General features: G+C 35.7%; 1 protein-coding gene across 2 annotated transcripts in view; it reads right to left on the reverse strand.

Annotated features, from left to right (window-relative positions):
- ZCWPW2 (zinc finger CW-type and PWWP domain containing 2) overlaps positions 1–19,774 on the reverse strand; it is a 132,596-nt gene that overhangs the window by 42,799 nt on the left and 70,023 nt on the right. For both annotated transcript variants that reach the window (XM_024752864.1, XM_024752863.1), the window contains exon 4: positions 4,585–4,699. In XM_024752864.1, the coding sequence (XP_024608632.1) occupies positions 4,585–4,699 (115 nt within the window). The remainder of the gene's footprint in view (positions 1–4,584; positions 4,700–19,774) is intronic.

Here is a 19,774-nt window from a genome sequence, read left to right on the forward strand (position 1 = left end):
AAGGCAACACAAACAGATGGAGAGCTATACCATGTTCTTGAATTAGAAGAATCAATATTGTGAAAATGACTATACTTCCCAAAGCAATCTCAAAATTCAATGCAATCCCTACCAAATTACCCATGGCATTTTTCACAGAACTAGAACAGAAAATTTTAAGATTTGCATGGAAACACAAAAGGCCCTAAATAGCCAAAGCAATCTTGAGAAAGAAAAACGGAGCAGGAGGAATCAGGCTCCCTGACTTAAGACTATACTACAAAGCTACAGTAATCAAGACAGTATGGTACTGGCACAAAAACAGAAGATCAATGGAACAGGATAGAAAGCCCAGAGATAAACCCATGCACCTATGGTCACCTAAGGTATGACAAAGGAGGCAAGAACAGAGAAAAGACAGCCTTTTCAATAAGTGATGATGGGAAAACTGGACAGCTACATGTACAAGAATGAAATTAGAACACTCCCTAACACCACACACAAAAATAAACTCAAAATGGATTAAAGACCTAAATATAAGGCCAGACACTATAAAACTCTTAGAGGAAAATGTAGACAGAACATTCTTTGACATAAATTGCAGCAAGATCTTCTTTGAAACACCTCCTAGATTAATGACAATAAAAAATGAAAATAAAAACAAAAATAAACAAATGGGACCTAATGAAACTTAAAAGCTTTTGTGCAGCAAAGGAAACCATGAACAAGACAAAAAGACAACCCTCAGAATGGGAGAAAGTATATGCAAATGAAGCAACTGACAAAGGATTAATCTCTAAAGTATACAAGCAGCACATAGAGCTCAATATCAAAAAAACAACTCAATCCAAAAATGGGCAGAAGACCTAAATAGACATTTCTCCAAAGAAGACATACAGATGGCCAAGAAGCACATGAAAAGAGGCACAGCATCACTAAATAAGAGAAATGCAATCAAAACTACAATGAGGTATCATCTCACACTGGTCAGAATGGCCAGCATCAAAAAATCTACAAACAGTAAATGCTGGAGAGGGTGTGGAGAAAATGGAACCCTCTTGCACTGTCGGTGGGAATGTAATACAGCCACTACGGTGAACAGTATGGAAGTTCCTTAAAAAACTAAAAATGGAACTACCATATGATCCATCAATCCCACCACTGGGCATATACCCAGAGAAAACCATAATTCAAAAAGACACATGCACCCCAATGTTCACTGCAGCACTATCTACCATAGTCAGGACATGGAAGCAACCTAAATGCCCATCAACAGAGGAATGGATAAAGAAGATGTGGTACATATATAAAATAGAATATTACTCAGCCATAAAAAGGAATGAAACTGGGTCATTTGTAGAGATGTGGATAGATCTAGAGAGTATCATACAGAGTGAAGTCAGAAAGAGAAAAACAAATATCGTGTATTAGCACATATATGTGGCATCTAGAAAAATGGTATAGATGATCTTATTTGCAAAGCAGAAATAGAGATACAGAAGTAGAGAACAAATGTATGGATACTGAGGGGGAAAGGGTGGTGTGTGGGGGAGGAATGGGTAGATTGCGATTGATCTTATACACTACTGACACCATGTATAAAATAGACAACAAATGAGAACGTAATGTATAGCACAGGGAACTCTACTTTATGCTCTGTGGTGACCTAAATGGGAAGGAAATCCAAAAAAGAAGGGATACATGTATATGCATAGCTGATTCATTTTGCTGTACAGTAGAAACTAACACAACATTGTAAAGCAACTATACTCCAATAAAAATAAATTTGAAAAAAAAAAAAAGGACAGTAGTTGCCAATCAGAGGGGTAGGGATTGGGCTGGGAGAGGAATGAATAGGTGGAACACAGGGGATTTTTAGAACAATGAAACAATTCTGTATGATTACTAAAGTGGTAGATACATGTCACTGTATATATTTGTCAAAACCCATAGAATGTCCAACACCAAGAGTGAACCCTAATGTAAACTATGGACTTTGGGTTATAATGATGTGTCAGTGTTGGTCTATAGGTTGTAACAAATGAACCACCGTGGTGCAGGATGTTGACAGTGAGTGATGCTGTGCGTGTGTAGGGCAGGGGGTATATGGGAACTCTGTACTTTCTGCTTAATTTCATTATGAACCTAAAAGTGCTCTAAAAAATTAGTATATTTAAAAATAAATAATTCAGAGAAACAAGGGTAGAGATAAGGACATCTACCCTAAAATGTAGAATATATAAAAAATATTCATCCTACAAATAATACAAAATCCTAATGCTGAGTTATAAAGAAACTATATGAGTAACAACCCTATTCATTTAAAAAATACAATTGAAAATAAAAAATAATGAATTTCCTATATAAGAAAAAGTTTTCTAGACCCAACAGAAGAATCACTGATTTGGAGTAATAGTTAATACAACAAAAACACGGTAACCAAATCATGTGTATAGGACATGGAATTTTGTTATACTATGACTGGGTCTATATTTATGTATCATTGACTGACCCTGTAGATTTCAACAATGAAACAATTGCATCAAACATAATAGTGGGCCAATTTCTGCAGGGTAGGAAGAATTTAGGCCAAAAAAATTAGTAGTAATTATTTCTAGGTTGAAAGAATGAATTTTGGGGGTAAAGAAATCCTCAAAGTTGCTAGAATGAAATAAGTGGTTTGCCTCTAAGCAACTAACCTTTGTAAAATATCTGAATAATGGTTAATTACCTCTCAAAACTACTTTGAATACAGTAAGAAGCTGAATACGTCCTAGAATCCACCCTGGAAGCTAAGCAGGCACGGGACTAAACTGCTTATTTTGGAGACAGTGAAGAGTGAGTATGCAATGAGTGAGCCCATGATGGCAAAGACTGAGCTCCTGGAAGTCTGTTCGTGCCTGTCAATTTGGGCTACTTCAGGCACAAAATGACAGTCCTTAGGCATATGGCTCTCTATAATCAGGCCGAATTACACAAATTCTGCACGCAAAAATCATCAGACTTTCAGCTAGAAAATGGTCTGTTCCTGCAAAACTGATTAGATATAACCCGGCTCAAGAGTCTCTGGACGAGTAAGAATGCCAAAGGACCCAGACATAAACACCCTGGCACACACAACAACGGCAATGGCATAGTTCCATAACTTAGTGAGAAAGCAGGATATTGCTAGTGTAAAATGGTTGTAATGTAACTTTTAAAGGTAACAGATTATATTACTTCAAAATATTAATGTTTAAAAAAACTAAATATGTCAAAGTTTATTCTGGTTACACAAGAGAAATGTACAGCCCATGCAAAGTGTAAAATTGTATTTGTGACAGTAAAGTGAGTTCAACCTTTATGGCTAATAAACAGAGACATTATATTTTCAGCATAAAGAATAAAATCACATTTGTGGTAATAAATGTCTTTTGACCAGAGTAGTTTGCTTGTCATTCTTTTTCCACTCTTTTCAAACCTATTTATATGCTTTAAAATCTAAACTTAGGTGGCTAGGTTAACACTTAAACTTTTTTTCAAGTAAAATGTTTTTACATATAAGTTTTCAAAATATATATATTAAACTTTTCCACAGGATAAAAAATATCACTCTTACTTTAAAATTCAGTTAGCACCAAAGACCAGATCCTCCCATAGAATAATCTGTTTTAGAACTTTAGGTGGATAAAATGAGAAGGGGCCTTGTAAGATAAAAAAAATTCTTATGATCACTAAGCAGAAAATTTTTTTAATATATTTGTTTATTGAAAAATCATTTCCATGCAACTATTACATTCTTTTTAGAGTTAAAAATGTGTTCTACCTGCTATATGCCTTATGATCAATTCATTAAAAAAGCTATCCATAGGGCTTCCCTGGTGGCGCAGCGGTTGAGAGTCCGCCTGCCGATGCAGGGGACACGGGTTCGTGCCCCGGTCTGGGAAGATCCCACATGCCGTGGAGCGGCTGGGCCCGTGAGCCCTGGCCGCTGAGCCTGCACTTCTAGAGCCTGTGCTCCACGACGGGAGAGGCCACAACAGTGAGAGGCCCACGTACCGCAAAAAAAAAAAAAAAAAAAAAAAAAAAAAGCTATCCATAAACCATAATATTTATGGTTCAAGAGAACTTTCCTTGAAAACGACTTGAAATATTATAATATTTTTTCACCTAATTAAAAACGTTGAAGATTATTTTTCTATCTCTGCCTTGAATTTATTTAAAAATAAAACATTTTGAAAAATACTTTGTTCTGAAATAATATAGCACATCCAAGTAAAAGTTTCACTCCAGGAATATATTTTAAAGCCATGGCTTCTAATTTTGAAATACATGCTTTGAAATACACAAGAGGACCTATGTAGAAACGCTAAGAACAAAGATGACAGAGCGCTAATTAAAACACCTACATTTAAATAGACTGCATGTTTAGTCTTGGAAAATAGTTTCAGAGGGCAAAAATGCATACTATTAACCAATATAAGAATGATTTTTCATTGGACAAAGATATACTATTTTCCTATGAAAAGGAGAGAAAATTTTTTTAATGTGCAAATATATTTTGGAAAGCATGCACCTGAATAAATCCTTATTTTGAGGTGGTAAAGAATAAAAAATCACATGTACCCTGTTTCGATAGGCAGCACCTTTCCAGTCTTTGCTCGTGAGAGTATCCATAGAGGAGGTATGCTTCTTGTAGTGCACTTTTATACCACTTCTTTTTATTCGTACATTTTCCTGGCTAAAGAAAGAGAGAAAAATAATAAGATTCATGTTTAAGCTTATAATTTTGTTTTAACATCGACTTGATTTAGCTGTTGAGCTGGAACTAAATCTAAGCATTGTACAATATATTCCTTAGATTTTGTTATCTAATTATTATTTTATTAGTATTTTAGAATATAGCAAAGTTGTGGAAAATTTGCATGTTAATAACCAAAAGGGTCAGAGTCTTAATTCACTAAAATAATATTTTAATATGATTTATCTCCTATTTAGAAAGTTACAAAAACTTAAGACCACCAGTGTAACAAAGTAGTGAATATTAATCTATTTTATCAGAATAATGTTGATTCCCTTTTAAGTAACATAGCAATGATAATGAAATGATAAAAACTGAAAAGCCTAGTTTCTTATTGTAGTAAATAAAATTAATTCCATTCACATCTAATAAATGACTGTTTTCAGGCATAGTAAGCGCTCAATAAATGTTATTCTACTTGAATACGGTACTTTTTCTAAATGTTTATTTAGTTTTTTTCTTTTAGTTCTCTATTTTTTTTTTAAACTTTTTGTTTTATATTGGAGTACAGTTGATTAACAATGTTGTGTTAGTTTCAGGTGTACAACAAAGTGATTCAGTTATACATATACATGAATCTATTCTTTTTCAAATTCTTTTCCCAATTAGGTTGTTACAGAATATTGAGCAGAGTTCCCTGTGCTATACAGTTGGTCCCTGTTGGTTATCCACTTTAAATATAGCAGTGTGTACATGTCAATCCCAAACTCCCTAACTATCCCTCCCCCCAACCTTCCCCCCGGTTACCATAAGTTCGTTCTCTAAGTCTGTGAATTTGTTTCTGTTTTGTAAATAAGATCATTTTTATCATTTTTTAAAAAATATATAATTTGAAAAGAAAAACAGAGTCAAAGAATCTCTAGGTTAAAAATGACTATAAAAATGATCTGGCCCAGTAATTTTGCAAATGTTATTTTAGAGCTTGCCCCAAAAAGGTTTTTCTAATGTTTATAAATGTTACAATTTATAAAATACATGCCACCATTTTCTTTTTGAAAACTTCACCATCAAAAAGAATACAGGTGTTACACTGCATGTGGTGGTCCTGGACACCAATTTATTTGGTATAAAAGCAATGAAAAAAACGTATCAAACAAAAACCTAGTTTTGTATACAGAATATTTAAATTTCATTTATTAAGTTATTTCTTAGGAAAAAGAAAAGATAGGCGGATACAATTCAATGAACATTAGAAAATTTAAACTAACTTAAGAATAATTAACATTTACAGATTTAAGACATTTCTGCAACTCAAATGTTGTAATGATGCTAAGAATTAACGGGTAGTGAAAAATCACCTGTAAGCTGTTATAGCACTGAACAACTGAAGTTAAGGAAATTTCTTGAGGAAAACCAATGTGATACATTGCTAATATAAACTGGCAAGTTTGGGGAACTAAAAAGCATTTTTTAAACCTGTGTCTCTGAATCTTTAAGAATTTATCAGTAAGTATGTGCCACCTAGTGGTAGTAATACAATTAAACATCTTCTAAAGAACTCAAAAAGTTAAAGACTCTTACTTTATAAAGAATTCTGAATTCCAGAATAAGGCTCAGCTATGCATTGTATTTTTTCCAACTAGTTTGTTCTTTAATTGAAGTGATTCTAAAAGTGTAGAATGTGACTCCCTATCCATCCCTAGTACTGAGTGTTTCTCCCAAAGACACCCAATATTACCAGTTTTTTTCAGTCTTCCAGAGACATGGTATGTACCTACAGGCATTTACATCATTTAAATATCTGCTTTTACAGACTGCTATGAATTGTTATATACTTTGAGTTTTTCTATTTGTCTTTCAGATTGCTTCATTTATGGATTTATTCAACATATTCTAGACCCTTGGGATCAATCACTGAAGAAAACAGACAAAGCTTACATTCTAACCAGTGAAACAGACAATCCACAATAAGCATAACAAATAAGTTAAGGCTACAGTTTAAGAGGTTATAAATACTATGTAATAAAGAAAAGATGAGGCAATAAAGTGGTCAGGGTAACTGTCATTGAAAAAGTGACAACTGAGCGAAGACCTAAGGTAGGTCAAGGAGTTAGTCCTGTAGATGTCCAAGGAAAGAGCACTGCAGGCAGAGAAAAAAGGCTTTAAGATAGGAGAATACAAGTTTATTCAAGAGGCATCAAAGAAGGGAAGGTGGTTGTGGGTGAATGAGGAAGCGAGTGAGTAACAGGGAATGATGTCCAATAAATTAACAGGGGCCAGGTCATGGAGGTCCTTGCAGGCCATTGTAGGGATTTGGGCTTTTACTCTGAGTTAAACAGGAGCCATTACAGAGTTCTGAGCAGAAGAATAACATTTGACTTGATTTAACATTTTACAACAATCACTCTGCTTGCTTTGATGAGAACAGATTATACAAAGGCAAGTGTAGATGTGGATGACTGGCTACTGCAATCATCCAGGCAAGAAATAATGGTGGTATAGATCAGGTCATAGCAGCCACTGTGGTGAAAAGTGGTAGGATTCTGGATATACTCTGAAGGTAGAGCAAAAATAATTCCTTGACCAACTGAAGATTGGTTAAGAGAGAAAGAAAGGATGACTCTCAGGCTTTGGGACTGAGCAAGAGGAGGATGTGATTTGCCATCCACTGAGATGGGGAAGGCTATCAAGGAAGTGAAATGGGGGGTGGTGGTGGAGATCAAGAGTTCAGACATGCTGAGTACGCATTATGACACCCAAGCGAAGGTACCAAGTAGCAGTTTGGTAAGGGAATTCGGGAGAGAGAACTGAACTGCAGATAAAATGTAGGAAACATAGACACACATACACACACACACACACACGCACACCATATTTAAAGGCAAGAAATTAGATGAGAAAACCAAGGGAATGAGGATATAGATGTATGTATATCCAAATACGTAGTATGGCATGTACCATTATTTATTTTACAAACACCCTTGTGATGGATTTAAGTTTTTTCAAATATTTTGCAATATGAAACAATGCTGCAATAAAAATTTTTTTGTCTGTATGTCTCTTTACCCTTGTGAAAGTGTATTGAAGCATAAATTCCTCAGATGTTGAATGACAGGTTTATACATATTTTAAATTTTGGAAGCTTTTGTGAAATCACTCTTGAGTGAGGTGGTCAAAATTTACCACGCCATGAACAAATGCTTCCTCACACTCTGGAGAACACTTCCATTACCAAACTTAGATCTCTGCCAATATTTTTAAGGAAAAGATTGGTATTTCCTTTTTATTATCATTTTCATTTTTTGAATTCTGTAATATGAGCAATTTTTCATAGTTTTTCCAGCTTTACTGAGACATAATTGACAAATAACTGTGTAAACTTAAGGAGTACTACACAATGACTTGATACACATACACATTGGGAAATGATTACCATATAGGGTTAGTTAACATATCCATTAGCTCACGTTAAAACCTTTATTTGTGTGTGTGGTGAGAACATTTAAGATCTACTCTCTTAGCAACTTTCAAGTATATAACACAGTAATTAATGTTAACTATAGTCACCATGCTATACATTAGATTCCCTAGAACTTATTCATCAATTTTTCATATTTTAAAAAGTCATTTATATTTTCTTTTCTATGGAATGACTGTTCAAATCCTGTGTTAATATTTATATTGGTCGTTTTCTCATTGATTTGTAAGAGGTTTTTATATATTAAAAAATTGCCCTTTGCTATATGTATTGAGAACATCTTCTCCTGTTAAGTTTATCTTTTAGTATGTTTGTATTTTCTTCTTTGTTCATTTAAATTTTTCATCCTTCTAGAACTAATTTGGATGTGAGGTGTGAGGTATAGCTTCTGCTTCATTTTTTCCTAAGTAGCTAGCCAGTTGTACATACATAATTTATTAAACAATACAACTTTTCTTTAATTATTTGAATATAACCTTATCACTATTTTCAAGTACTTTTGGACTGTATATTGTTCTATTAATCTATCAAATAACTGTTAATATCAAACTGCTTTAACTACTAGAGTATTACTATAATTTTATATTTTATAGGTCTAACTCCCTCCTCTATGTTTTATTTTCTTACAAATGTTAGAATTTGACCCTTGAACAACACAGGCTTGAACTTTGCAGCTCCTTTTATATGTGGAGTTTTTCACTAAATAGGTACTGCTGTACTACACAATCCACGGTTGGTTAAATCTGTGGGTGCAGAACAGGTGAACTTTGATGGCCACTGTGAAATTACTGCAAAGTTACAGGTGGATTTTCAACTGCAAAGCGGGTTGGCGTCCCTAACCCCCAGGTTGTTCATGGGGTCAACTGTAGGGTGGGGTTTAAGTCCTTTTTAATGGATGTGGTACATATATACAATAGAATATTACTCAGCCATTAAAAAGAATGACATAATGCCATTTGCAGCAACATGGATGCACCTAGAGATTATCATATTAAGTGAAGTAAGTCAGACAGAGAAAGACAAATATCATATGATATTGCTTATATGCGGAAACTTAAAAAATGATACAAACGAATTTATTTACAAAACAGAAACAGACTCACAGACTCAGAGAACAAACTTATGGTTACCGGTTGGGGAAAGCGGGGGATGACAGATTGGGAGTTTGGGATTGACATGTGTACACTGCTATACATAAAATAACCAACAAGGACCTACTGTATAGCACAGGAAACTCTGCTCAATACTCTGTAATAACTTAAATAGGAAAATAATTTGAAAAATAGATACATGTATATGTATAACTGAATCACTCTGCTGTACACCTGAAACAACACAACATTGTTAATCAACTATACTCCAATATAAAATAAAATTAAAAAATAAAAATAAATAAAAATTGAGATTGCATAAAAATTAATTTAGGGAGAATGGACATCCTTCCATATTAAATCTTCCAAACCAAGAAGAGGATTATATTTTTCCATTTCCTTAAGTTTTATTTTCTGTCTCTTGGTAGCATTTTAAAGTTTTATTCATATAGATCTCTTATGTGGTGCTCCTTAAACTTACTCCAGTACATTATATATGCTTTGTTGCTATTATAAATGCTATTTATCCCTTCATATTTTCACATTTGTTACTGCTTTAGAGTAATTTTACAACTGCCACATAACTGAATCTCCCTATTGTTTGTAACAGTTCTTCTGTTGTTTATAATACTTTTATTTATAATAGTTTTTCCATTTGACTTCTACAGGTTTTCCAGGTAAACAATAGTAACAAAACAGAACAGAGACAAGCTTTTAAATGTCATAAGAAGGAAATCTTCAAGGCAGCTCTGTAACAGATTTCCAAGGAGCTAAAAGCTTATGAAGTCAAGGATTCAGATCAATGACTTCAGATGAGACTACAGAAAGGGCTGGGCATTCTTCAAATTCCAGTAAATTCTTTGATCCCAAGAGAGAATATCAGGGACTTCCCTGGTAGTCCAGTGGTTAAGAATCCATCTTGCAATGCAGGTGACGCTGTTCTATCCCTGGTCAGGGAACTAAGATCCCACACGCTGCAGAGCAACTAAACCTGCTTGCGGCAACTACAGAGCCCACATGCTCTGGCGCCTGCATGCCACAACTAGAGAGCCCACGTGCTCTGGACCCTGCGCGCCACAACTAGAGAGCCTGTGTGCCCCAAGTAATGAGCCTGTGCACTCTGGAGCCCGCATTCACGACTAGAGAGAACCCCACGCACCACAACTAGAGAGGAGCCCCTGCTCTGCAATGAACAGCCTGCGTGCTGCAAAGATCCCGCATGCCGCAACTAAGACCTGACACAGCCAAAAAAATAATAAAATAAACAAATAAATTTTTTTAAAAAAAGAGGGAATATCATATCTTTCATTATGTTTATATTGCTTTGGCAACTGGAGTTTTCTCAATCAGTTTTATTAAATTTAGGGTGGAGGGGGAAAATAATCATCATAGAAAGAGAAGGAAGACATATAGTCTAAAAATTTGTGTGAATTTATGAGCATAAATAAGATAATTCTTGATAGATGTGTTCTTGATAGATGAATAAGCATGTAAATATTTGGAGTAAGGACGAGGTTTGAGACTAAACAGATGGTTAGGCAGGGAAAGATAGTACCCTATGTCTGAGAAAATTCCTAGCTGTATCCAAAATTGAAGTTTGTAAACTACTTTCCTAAGTGATCTTGTTCCAATCAAGCATCACTGGCTGACTGAGAGCCTCAATACCATTTTCATATTTCCTAGGGTCTGAGGAGGAGGCTGAATGTCCCTTCTCAGTAACTTCCAACTCACTGAGCATGCTGTGTGTTATCACCATATACTAATACGAAGTGGCACATTCAAAGAGAAGAATACCTATGTATTTGTCCACCCAGTAAGGCCAGTAAAAAGAAATCTGCAATCTGGCAGAAATTCATATCATCTGTTGCTTTCTATTTTAAGATTGCTTCTCCACATAAAAATTAATCAAGATATAATCATCTGGAGCTGTAGCAGGATAAGTTTCACTTCTCAAACTCAAATGTGTGAGCAATGTCACATTACCTTCTTTTCGCTAAATAAAATTGAATGTGACAGCCGTTGTCCAACAAGGATAAGAAATTTGATCTTGCTCATTTTTGGGCCACCCCTTACTTTCTCTATGTTCCTGTAAATTGGAAGGGAATACATGGTGCCCGAACAGCGAGGACAGATCATTACTCCTCAACGCATAAGGCTTTCATGAATAACATCTGTGTTCAAGTCCCTTGAAGTCAGGTAATCGAACAGCTTCCTTGCCATGCCTGGTCCAAAGGATCCTTTCCAAGGCTGTGAACCTTGCCAGCATGGCTTCAACCTCCTGGTGCACCTCGTGCCCTTCTTCTCCAAAGTGTTCCACTCACCAGGGCACCTGCAGACCTCTGTCCTCTTCCATGTCTGAGGGAATCTCTTCCTTGCCTAGCTGCTCCTGCCTGCCCTGTTCCCATTACTGCCCACCCTCAGGGAACTCAGGTCAAGACAGGTAAGCTCTGCTTTAGATCCCAACAGAAAATGCCCCTGAGACATGAGAACATGAGGGGCCTGACCACTTTTTGGAATAAGTGAAAGGGAAAAATATAATCAAAACAAGAATTATTATCAACCAACCACTGGTATCTGGCTGGCTGTGGGGAAGGATTTCCTAGCGCATGGACTCTGCAGATGGAGTCTTTCCTCCCCACCCCTGCTCCTTCACTCTACCTGCCTGTGTCTCTCCCTTCATTTCTCCCCATGGCACTCGTCAACAACTAAAAAAAAATTTACTTGTTGACTATGTGTCTCATCCCACTAATTTAAGTCTCATGACAGCATTTAAGTTTTGTCTGTTTTGATCACTTCAGAGCCTAGAATTGGTAGAAATAATAGGAGCTTAGTAAATATTTTGGGTATTATAAATAGACATTTTTTATTCAGGGTGGCATGGGGAAAGCCCAGACAGGAAATTGGGGATGAAACTAAAAGGCTGGGCTACAATCCTGAATTATGTTATTATCCCTAGAAAGGTAAAAGAAAAATGTATAAGCATGATGACTATCTAGCATTATAATATGGTGATATTACTACTAAGATGATATTAAACTTCATTTTTTATAAGGATGCAGATCTTTAAAGTACTTCATGAGCCACTGATTTATCCTATGATATTAGTGGCATTTTTTTCTTGAAAAAAAAACTGGGCCTAATTTCAAGTACTTTGAATGTTATGTAAAAAATAGTACTTAATTTTAAAATTAAATTCAATCAAATGCTTAATATAACCTATTTGGGGGGACAGTAGAGCCTCACTAAAATCCTGTAGGTACAATATAGCATTTACTATCCAAAATTATCAATTCAAACTTTGATTATATAGACATAAAAGTTAGCTGCAAATAAAAGTATTTACAATTTAGAAAATTTATCTTCAGACATAATGTTGAGCATCTATTAAAAATTTGGAAAACTGGAATCATAAGTACCTAGATTGCTTTATTGGGCTTCATAAATTCATTGAAATGGCTTCAAATATTGACAATTACTTTAAGTTATTTCATTACTTTAAGTTATAACATGCCTTTAGAAACATGGAGAGATTAGTCACAGATTTCATAACCTAAAGAAATAAAAATAATTTTCCTTCATAATACATCTCTGCTAAATGTTTGAGGATCAACATCACCACCTATTATAAAGTCCTCTGCCTGGGGATTCATGTTGACTGCTGCTATTTATACATTCAAGCTTCCAGTGCACCTCGTTGGCTCTATGATGCACCCTTCTAAATATTTACTATCGGGCCAAAGCTATTGTTTTCACTTAAAGCAATCCAACAGAAAGTTAATCACAAGGCTATCTTGTCTTCCTTAAATTGGATTTCTCCAACAGCAACCAGTAATCTCGACAGTAAGAACATTCCCATTACTTTGATGCCAACTAGAAGATAGTCACAGCCACCCCTGTGAACCACACATGCCTGGGCTTCCTAACACCTGTCCCCCTTCTCACCTGCCGTCTTTAACATAGGTTCTGGATTATTTAGACAGCTCATTCAAATTACTGAACACTTGAAGCAATAATGCTTTCAAAATCATAAATAGGAATTTGCTTACTCTAACTCAGCAGGATTTTAAGGTCAAAATAACTTAGGTCCCCCACTTCCTATACCACTAGAAAGTGTGAACCAGTTAAGCTGACACCCCCCAACCCCCCAAAAATGTTCTAGCTCTGTTTAGTCTGATCCTTTACATCAATTTGAAAGATAATACCAAGAATGCAATGAGTACTAGGAGAGAAATTAGGCAGAAAAGAAAGAATAAGAAAATGTGAGAGTCAAATCTTTACAGTGTGATTCCGTTACTTGGCTTGAAACACTGGGAATTACCAACGCCAGGGCCTGAGCATACCCTGAACCTTGATGGGGGGAAGTGGAAGGAAGCCAAGTAGTTTTAGGTAAAACAGCCCCAATGGACAACTCAGAAAAATCACAGGCAGTATAGATAAGCTCCTTATTAACCTAGACCTTAACATATGTTTTCTAAGTATTTTGAATATCTAAGTTCTTTTCCTACCAAGATGGATAAACAACCACTGCATGTTGATTTTAAAGAAGACCCAGTCTAACATTTTAGGCTGGTCTATTATCTCGACTGACATCATTTAGAAAACAATTTTTTTTTTGCGGTACGCGGGCCTCTCACTGTTGTAGCCTCTCCCGTTGCGGAGCACAGGCTCCGGACGCGCAGGCCCAGCGGCCATGACTCACGGGCCTAGCCGCTCCGCGGCATGTGGGATCTTTCAGGACCGGGGCACGAACCCGCGTCCTCTGCATCGGCAGGCGGATACTCAACCACTGCGCCACCAGGGAAGCCCCTAGAAAACAATTTTTATACAACCAATACATTTGTCATTTAGTGTGTGGACCTGAAACCAGATTTTGAGAGAAGGAGAGAAAGAAACAGAGCTCCAGATATCACAGCAGGGAGACAATGAGTCACCACCAAAGAGAGACGCTAATTAAAGGGACAGGGGAATCTAACATCACAATTTTGCTAAAGATTTGCGTGGCTTCTTTAGCACCACAAACTCATAAATACATTAATAAATTTCACAAAGTAAACATAATAAAATAATGTATGTTTCATATATCTCTTTTTTAGCTAATTCTAGTAAACCAGAAAATAGGTATTATGGTGAGAAAATCGGCTATACAGTGGTTCTTGAGCTTCACTGAGGAACTGTAGAGATTCTCAGCACGCTCCCCAGTATGCAGGTTCAGGAATATATATTTTTAAAGAGCTCTATGGGAGAATGTGATGATGAGCAAGTTTGGGAACCAAAAACAGAGTAAAACAAAACAAACCCTGGCATCAGGATACCAACGTTAATAATAACCAATTATTTCTAAGAGAATTACAAGGGAATGAAATAATAAATACTAGCTTTTAATGACAGCCACGAAGAGGCCCAAAATCTATGGCTGGGAATCAATGCACTAAACGTGAAGAGAGCTTTCACATCTTTGTCCAACTTTGAAAAGCCCTGGTTAAAGGTTAAGTTAATTAATCAAGCTGGCTGAATTAACAACAGGAGACCAATAAGAAGGGCTTTGTGATTTTCCAGTTTATAGATGAGAGCTTATTATGAATTTGGTATGCTTATGAAGATTAGAAACAGATGGTCCAATGTAAGCCTCAAGCAGGCTGACATATAATGTAAAAGCCTGGGGCTTGCACTCAGAAGACCTGGGCTTCAGTCCCAGTTCTGCTGCTATGTGACCTCAGGCAAGTCACTTAACCTGAGCCCTAACTTTCTTAACAATAAATGAAGATCACATGAGATAGCATATGTAAGAGGTACTTTATAAAATGTAAAGCATTTTCAAATGTTGGTTATCAATGTCATAAATGATCAGAATATAAACATTTATCATTTAGTCTCTGCAGTCCAAGAAAATGAGACAGAAACTCTACCTATAATAGGGAGGAGTTGACTGAGTGTGTACTTTACGTCCAAAGGAATTCTACTATTAAAGAGTCCATTGTTATTTTTATTTACTAATTTATCCAATGCTTATATAGTACTAAGTGTCAGGCACAGTCTGAAACACTTTACAACTTTTTTTTACTTCCCAACAAGCTTACAAGGTAGGTACTATTATTATCCTCATTTTACACATAAAAAACTGAGGCACTGAGTTTAGACATTGCCCAAGTTCATACAGCCAGTAAGTAATAGAGCTGGGATTCATACACAGGCAACCTGGCTCCAGGATTGACGGGCTCAATGACTATAAAATGGTATTTCACAAAAAGGCATTCTGTTGCACAAATCTCCAAGATGGTGTTATGAAGAGATTGTAGGTCATTATCATAAGAAATAAATTGTGTTGAAAATGATCGGAAACTACCATCTGGCATTTTCTGTATCAGGTCATAGTTACATTGCTTAGGAAAATTTTTTCTAGGATTATTAATCAGCCGTTAAAAACTTAAATCACCACTGGATATACGGTTAAAATGGTAAATTTTATGTTACATATATTTTAGCACAATTAAAAAAATAAAAAACCTTCATTTTATTTATTGTGTACAGTTTAAAGTATTTTACATATTTTGATTTCAAGCTGTAGAATTTTTATTTTGCAAAACTGAATATATCATTAAGTCTGCAACAAGAAATTATTTCATTATTCTGTAAAAGTATTAGTAATATATTGATGAAATAAAGCACAGGAAGCAAGTGAGCACTGGGTCAATAGATAATTTTTAAGGCCCGTGCTTATCTCCAGGGCTGCTGTCTCCCACAGCTCTGGCCAGGCTGCCTGCTCCACCTGGGGAGTTAAATAGAAGTGGGAGAAGGGTTTAAATCAGCCATGTGCTCATTTGCTCTGAGCCTTAAAAAAGTCAGGATTGGCTTAAAGGATTTTAAGTAACAGTATGAATGGATATCAAGACCTGAGCCTAAATGACAGTTAACATACTTGGCTGCTATTTTCTACTCCACATTTGCTTGTTTTTTAGGGAATATGTGTTTATGGGAAAACAAATGTCATATTTATTACAGACAGACGCTCGGATTCTGTTTAAAAATAGAATCATACAAGCAGGTGGGAGAGCCAGGAGAAGAGGATGGTTAAATATATGACACAATCAGTTCATATCCTGTGAGCTGAACAAAATGGTGAGGAAGTGGTAATTCTGGAATTTATTTTCAAAGTCAGTTCAATCTGCATTGTTTAGGGTTTTGCCTGAATCACAGACTGTTCCTGGTAATTGGTTAGAAGAAATTTTTTTTTAAAGTGGAGAAATTAAAGAAAAGAGCAGTTAATATATCAATTGTACACTTTCAGTTATATGGCTCTGAGTTTTGGACTTCATCGTTCCCTAATGGAAGAATGTACCAAAAAGTTACTCTGCAACTGTTTACTAATTTAAGAACCTCAACATAGAAGACTCATTATATAAGGAAGCCTTACTCATAAGGGATATGACCCTGAAGGCAATTTAGTGAGCCTTGTATTTTGGCTTAAAGACAATGATCTGACTCTGGTTTCTTTGACAGAAAATAAGCACTTCTAGAAAGTTGAGAAGGCTATATAAGGCTAAATGTTTCTAGGAAAGATTATTGTTGTTCCACTGAGGAGTCAATATGAGAAATCTAGCTGACTTAATACATTTTTCATGCATTTGATGATGGGAAAGGTAGCCACCTGTTCCTTCCTTTATCAACTGAGTAAAGTTGGTCATATTATTTGGATTTGGACTTTTAACTTCAATACAAGTTCAGATATCTAAATTCATAAGAGATTAAGTCGAGAGATGACAGAGGTAAATTCAAGAATTTATTTGGAGCAGCAAAGTCAGCATATATAAATCGAAATCGTAAGTAAATCGAAAAGACAGAAGAGAGATATGGAAAAAAACTGGTTTTATTCAGTTGCAAAGAACTTGAAAGATAATATTTCCTAGTCTCTTCCAAATTCCATCAAAGAAATTTAAAGTATCTTGAGGCATTGCTGATATTAGGGACTATTCATTCACCAAGTAGTCAGATTAAGAAGGCTCTAACCTATCTCCTACTTTCAAAAGGTCTTAGCACTTCTGCTTACACTAAACTAGAAAAGCACGGCAGCAATTTCTGGGAGCAACATATTGGCTGATTAAAACAACACTAAAAGCATGTCATTTTTCACATATAATCTTAGTCAAAAGAAAATATATTATTATCCACCTGATTGTTACTTTTTTTTTGTACTCTCTCCTGTAGATGTGGGTTTCTAGGAAGAGGAAATAAGTAATGTAGCTATATATTTCTCCTGTACTTCCAATGACAGTATGAACTATTACTATTATTATTAAGAGCCTACTATATGACAAGCACTGTGCTAAGTGCTTTACATGTATAATCTCAGTTAAACCTGTAACAACTCTATGAGGCATATACTATCATAACCTCCATTTTAAGATGAGGTGTGTGGGATTTGTAACAGGTAAGTGACTTCCCTCAGGTCAAATGTCTAGTAAGTAGTACAGCCAACCTTCAAACCCAAAAAACCTGGCTCTAGAGCCTGCCTTTTTAAATCACTATGACAACTTCACTCTTTTCCTAATACATTACTACAAGTTTTCTTGGCAGATTATCCACAAATAGTTCACAGTTATAAAAACATGTTCTAATTCCCTTAAACTTTCTCCAGGCCAAAACTAAAGGATGCTTAGAAAACAAGCAAACAAAAAAATCTTAATCCAATAATACCAAAATTATAGCAAAATTTATACCAAATATGGAATTGGTATGATAAAAATTTGCTGAGAGGTTGGTAGCTATACAGGTTATTTGCCAGCAGGAACATGGTACAAAAACACACATATATACATATGTACATTTTTTTTTTTTGGCAAATGTGATTTTCCACTGAGAGCTGGCTCAATAGATTTGTATCCAGTTTCACTTCATTACTCTAAGAGTGAAATGTTGCCTGATAATCTAGTTATAAGCTAATTTGCTAATCCTTATTATAGACTACATTCTTAGAATTTGGATCCTAATAAATCTTAGAAGAAAAACACTTGCTCAGATAGATGTTAATCCAGACACACTTGTCAAACGACTACTGCAAATGTAATTTGAAAACATCAAGAGTTCTGCTTGGTCACTAGTCCTCCTCCAAAGGGGAACATCAAGCAGTAAATAAAAAAAAGTCTACCAGAAACTGCCATCATTCAACATGTATATTAGAATTAAAAGGTGGAAATGTTCCTCATTTCAATGTGGAAAAACATTCAACAATAAATTAGACTATTGCTTATGTATACGTAAATTGGCAAGGTATAGGAGAGAAAAATTGGACCTCGGGGTTAGACATCCTGATTCTAATCATTGCCCCATCCCTTAGCAGCTGATTGACCTTGGGCTAGACATGAAGCCTGAATCACAGTTTCTTCCATATGTCAATAGTGGTGATGCCTATCTTCATGGGGTTGCTATGAGACTTTAAATATTATATTTATTATATTATATATTATTGTGTTATATTATTATAAAAGGATCTACCCAATCCTTGGCCTGTAGCAGGGGTTCAATTACATGATTGCTATTTATAGGCTTGTTTAGTTACTGGAGTCACTGCAGTGCATACTGACAATCAGAGCCCTCTGCTGGAGGATATTTACTGGACCAAATTTAGATTCAATGTATCATCAATGCTGGTAATTTCTATCATATGTTTATCATAATACAGAAAAGAAATCAACTTATTTGATAAATTACTACAGGTTGTGTTAGTTCTACTTACAGACTGGAAAAATTAAGAGTAATGTGATTTCAGTCGTTTGGCTGTATTCTGAAGAGTACTGAAGCTTCAGGAATGGTCCTGCTAAAGATACAGGTTACAAAGAACTGTAACATCCTCTGTACTATCATTAGTGTATCTGTTAGGATAATCCTAGGGGCTTAAAGTGAGGCCTATATCTTCTTCATGTTGCAGATCTGTTATCTGGTGGCAGTGGAGGCCTTTGCTAAGAGTGATCAAGGGATCTGGGCTGAGAGAGTAGCAAACGAAAATTTCAATTATCAGTCACAGAGCCACAGAGAAAGAGAGAGCTCTGGATGATGTTGCACTGGACACAGTCATATGCTCAGATATTCATCACTCACTCACAACTCATTGGTCTCACCCCACCTCAAGAGTATCAAATGTGCATCTCTACTTTATAACAGGAAGGCAGTAACCTGCAACATTTTGGTGAACAGTATTAATGACCACCCCAATTAGGAAGCAGAATTCTAGGAATTGCAGAGCTCAAATTTAGCAATACAGCATTGCTCCTTTTTCATATCCCTGGAAAACAGAGGCAGCTCCATAATACAACGGGTAAATACCCAAATGACATCTGGTACCCAAAGAAATGTTTACACATCTCCAGGTATATCCTCCATACAGTAGTGAGCAGACTGTTAAAATACATAGACAAAAAAAATCCACTCACATCATGGACCAAAAGAAACCTAAATTTTACCACAGGAGCCTCCTAGCATCAGGGGTGAACAACTTACATTTTCTTGGCAGTA

This window comes from Neophocaena asiaeorientalis, unplaced genomic scaffold (genome assembly GCF_003031525.2).
Source record: "Neophocaena asiaeorientalis asiaeorientalis breed wild unplaced genomic scaffold, Neophocaena_asiaeorientalis_V1.1 scaffold117, whole genome shotgun sequence".
Classification (NCBI taxonomy): domain Eukaryota; kingdom Metazoa; phylum Chordata; class Mammalia; order Artiodactyla; family Phocoenidae; genus Neophocaena; species Neophocaena asiaeorientalis.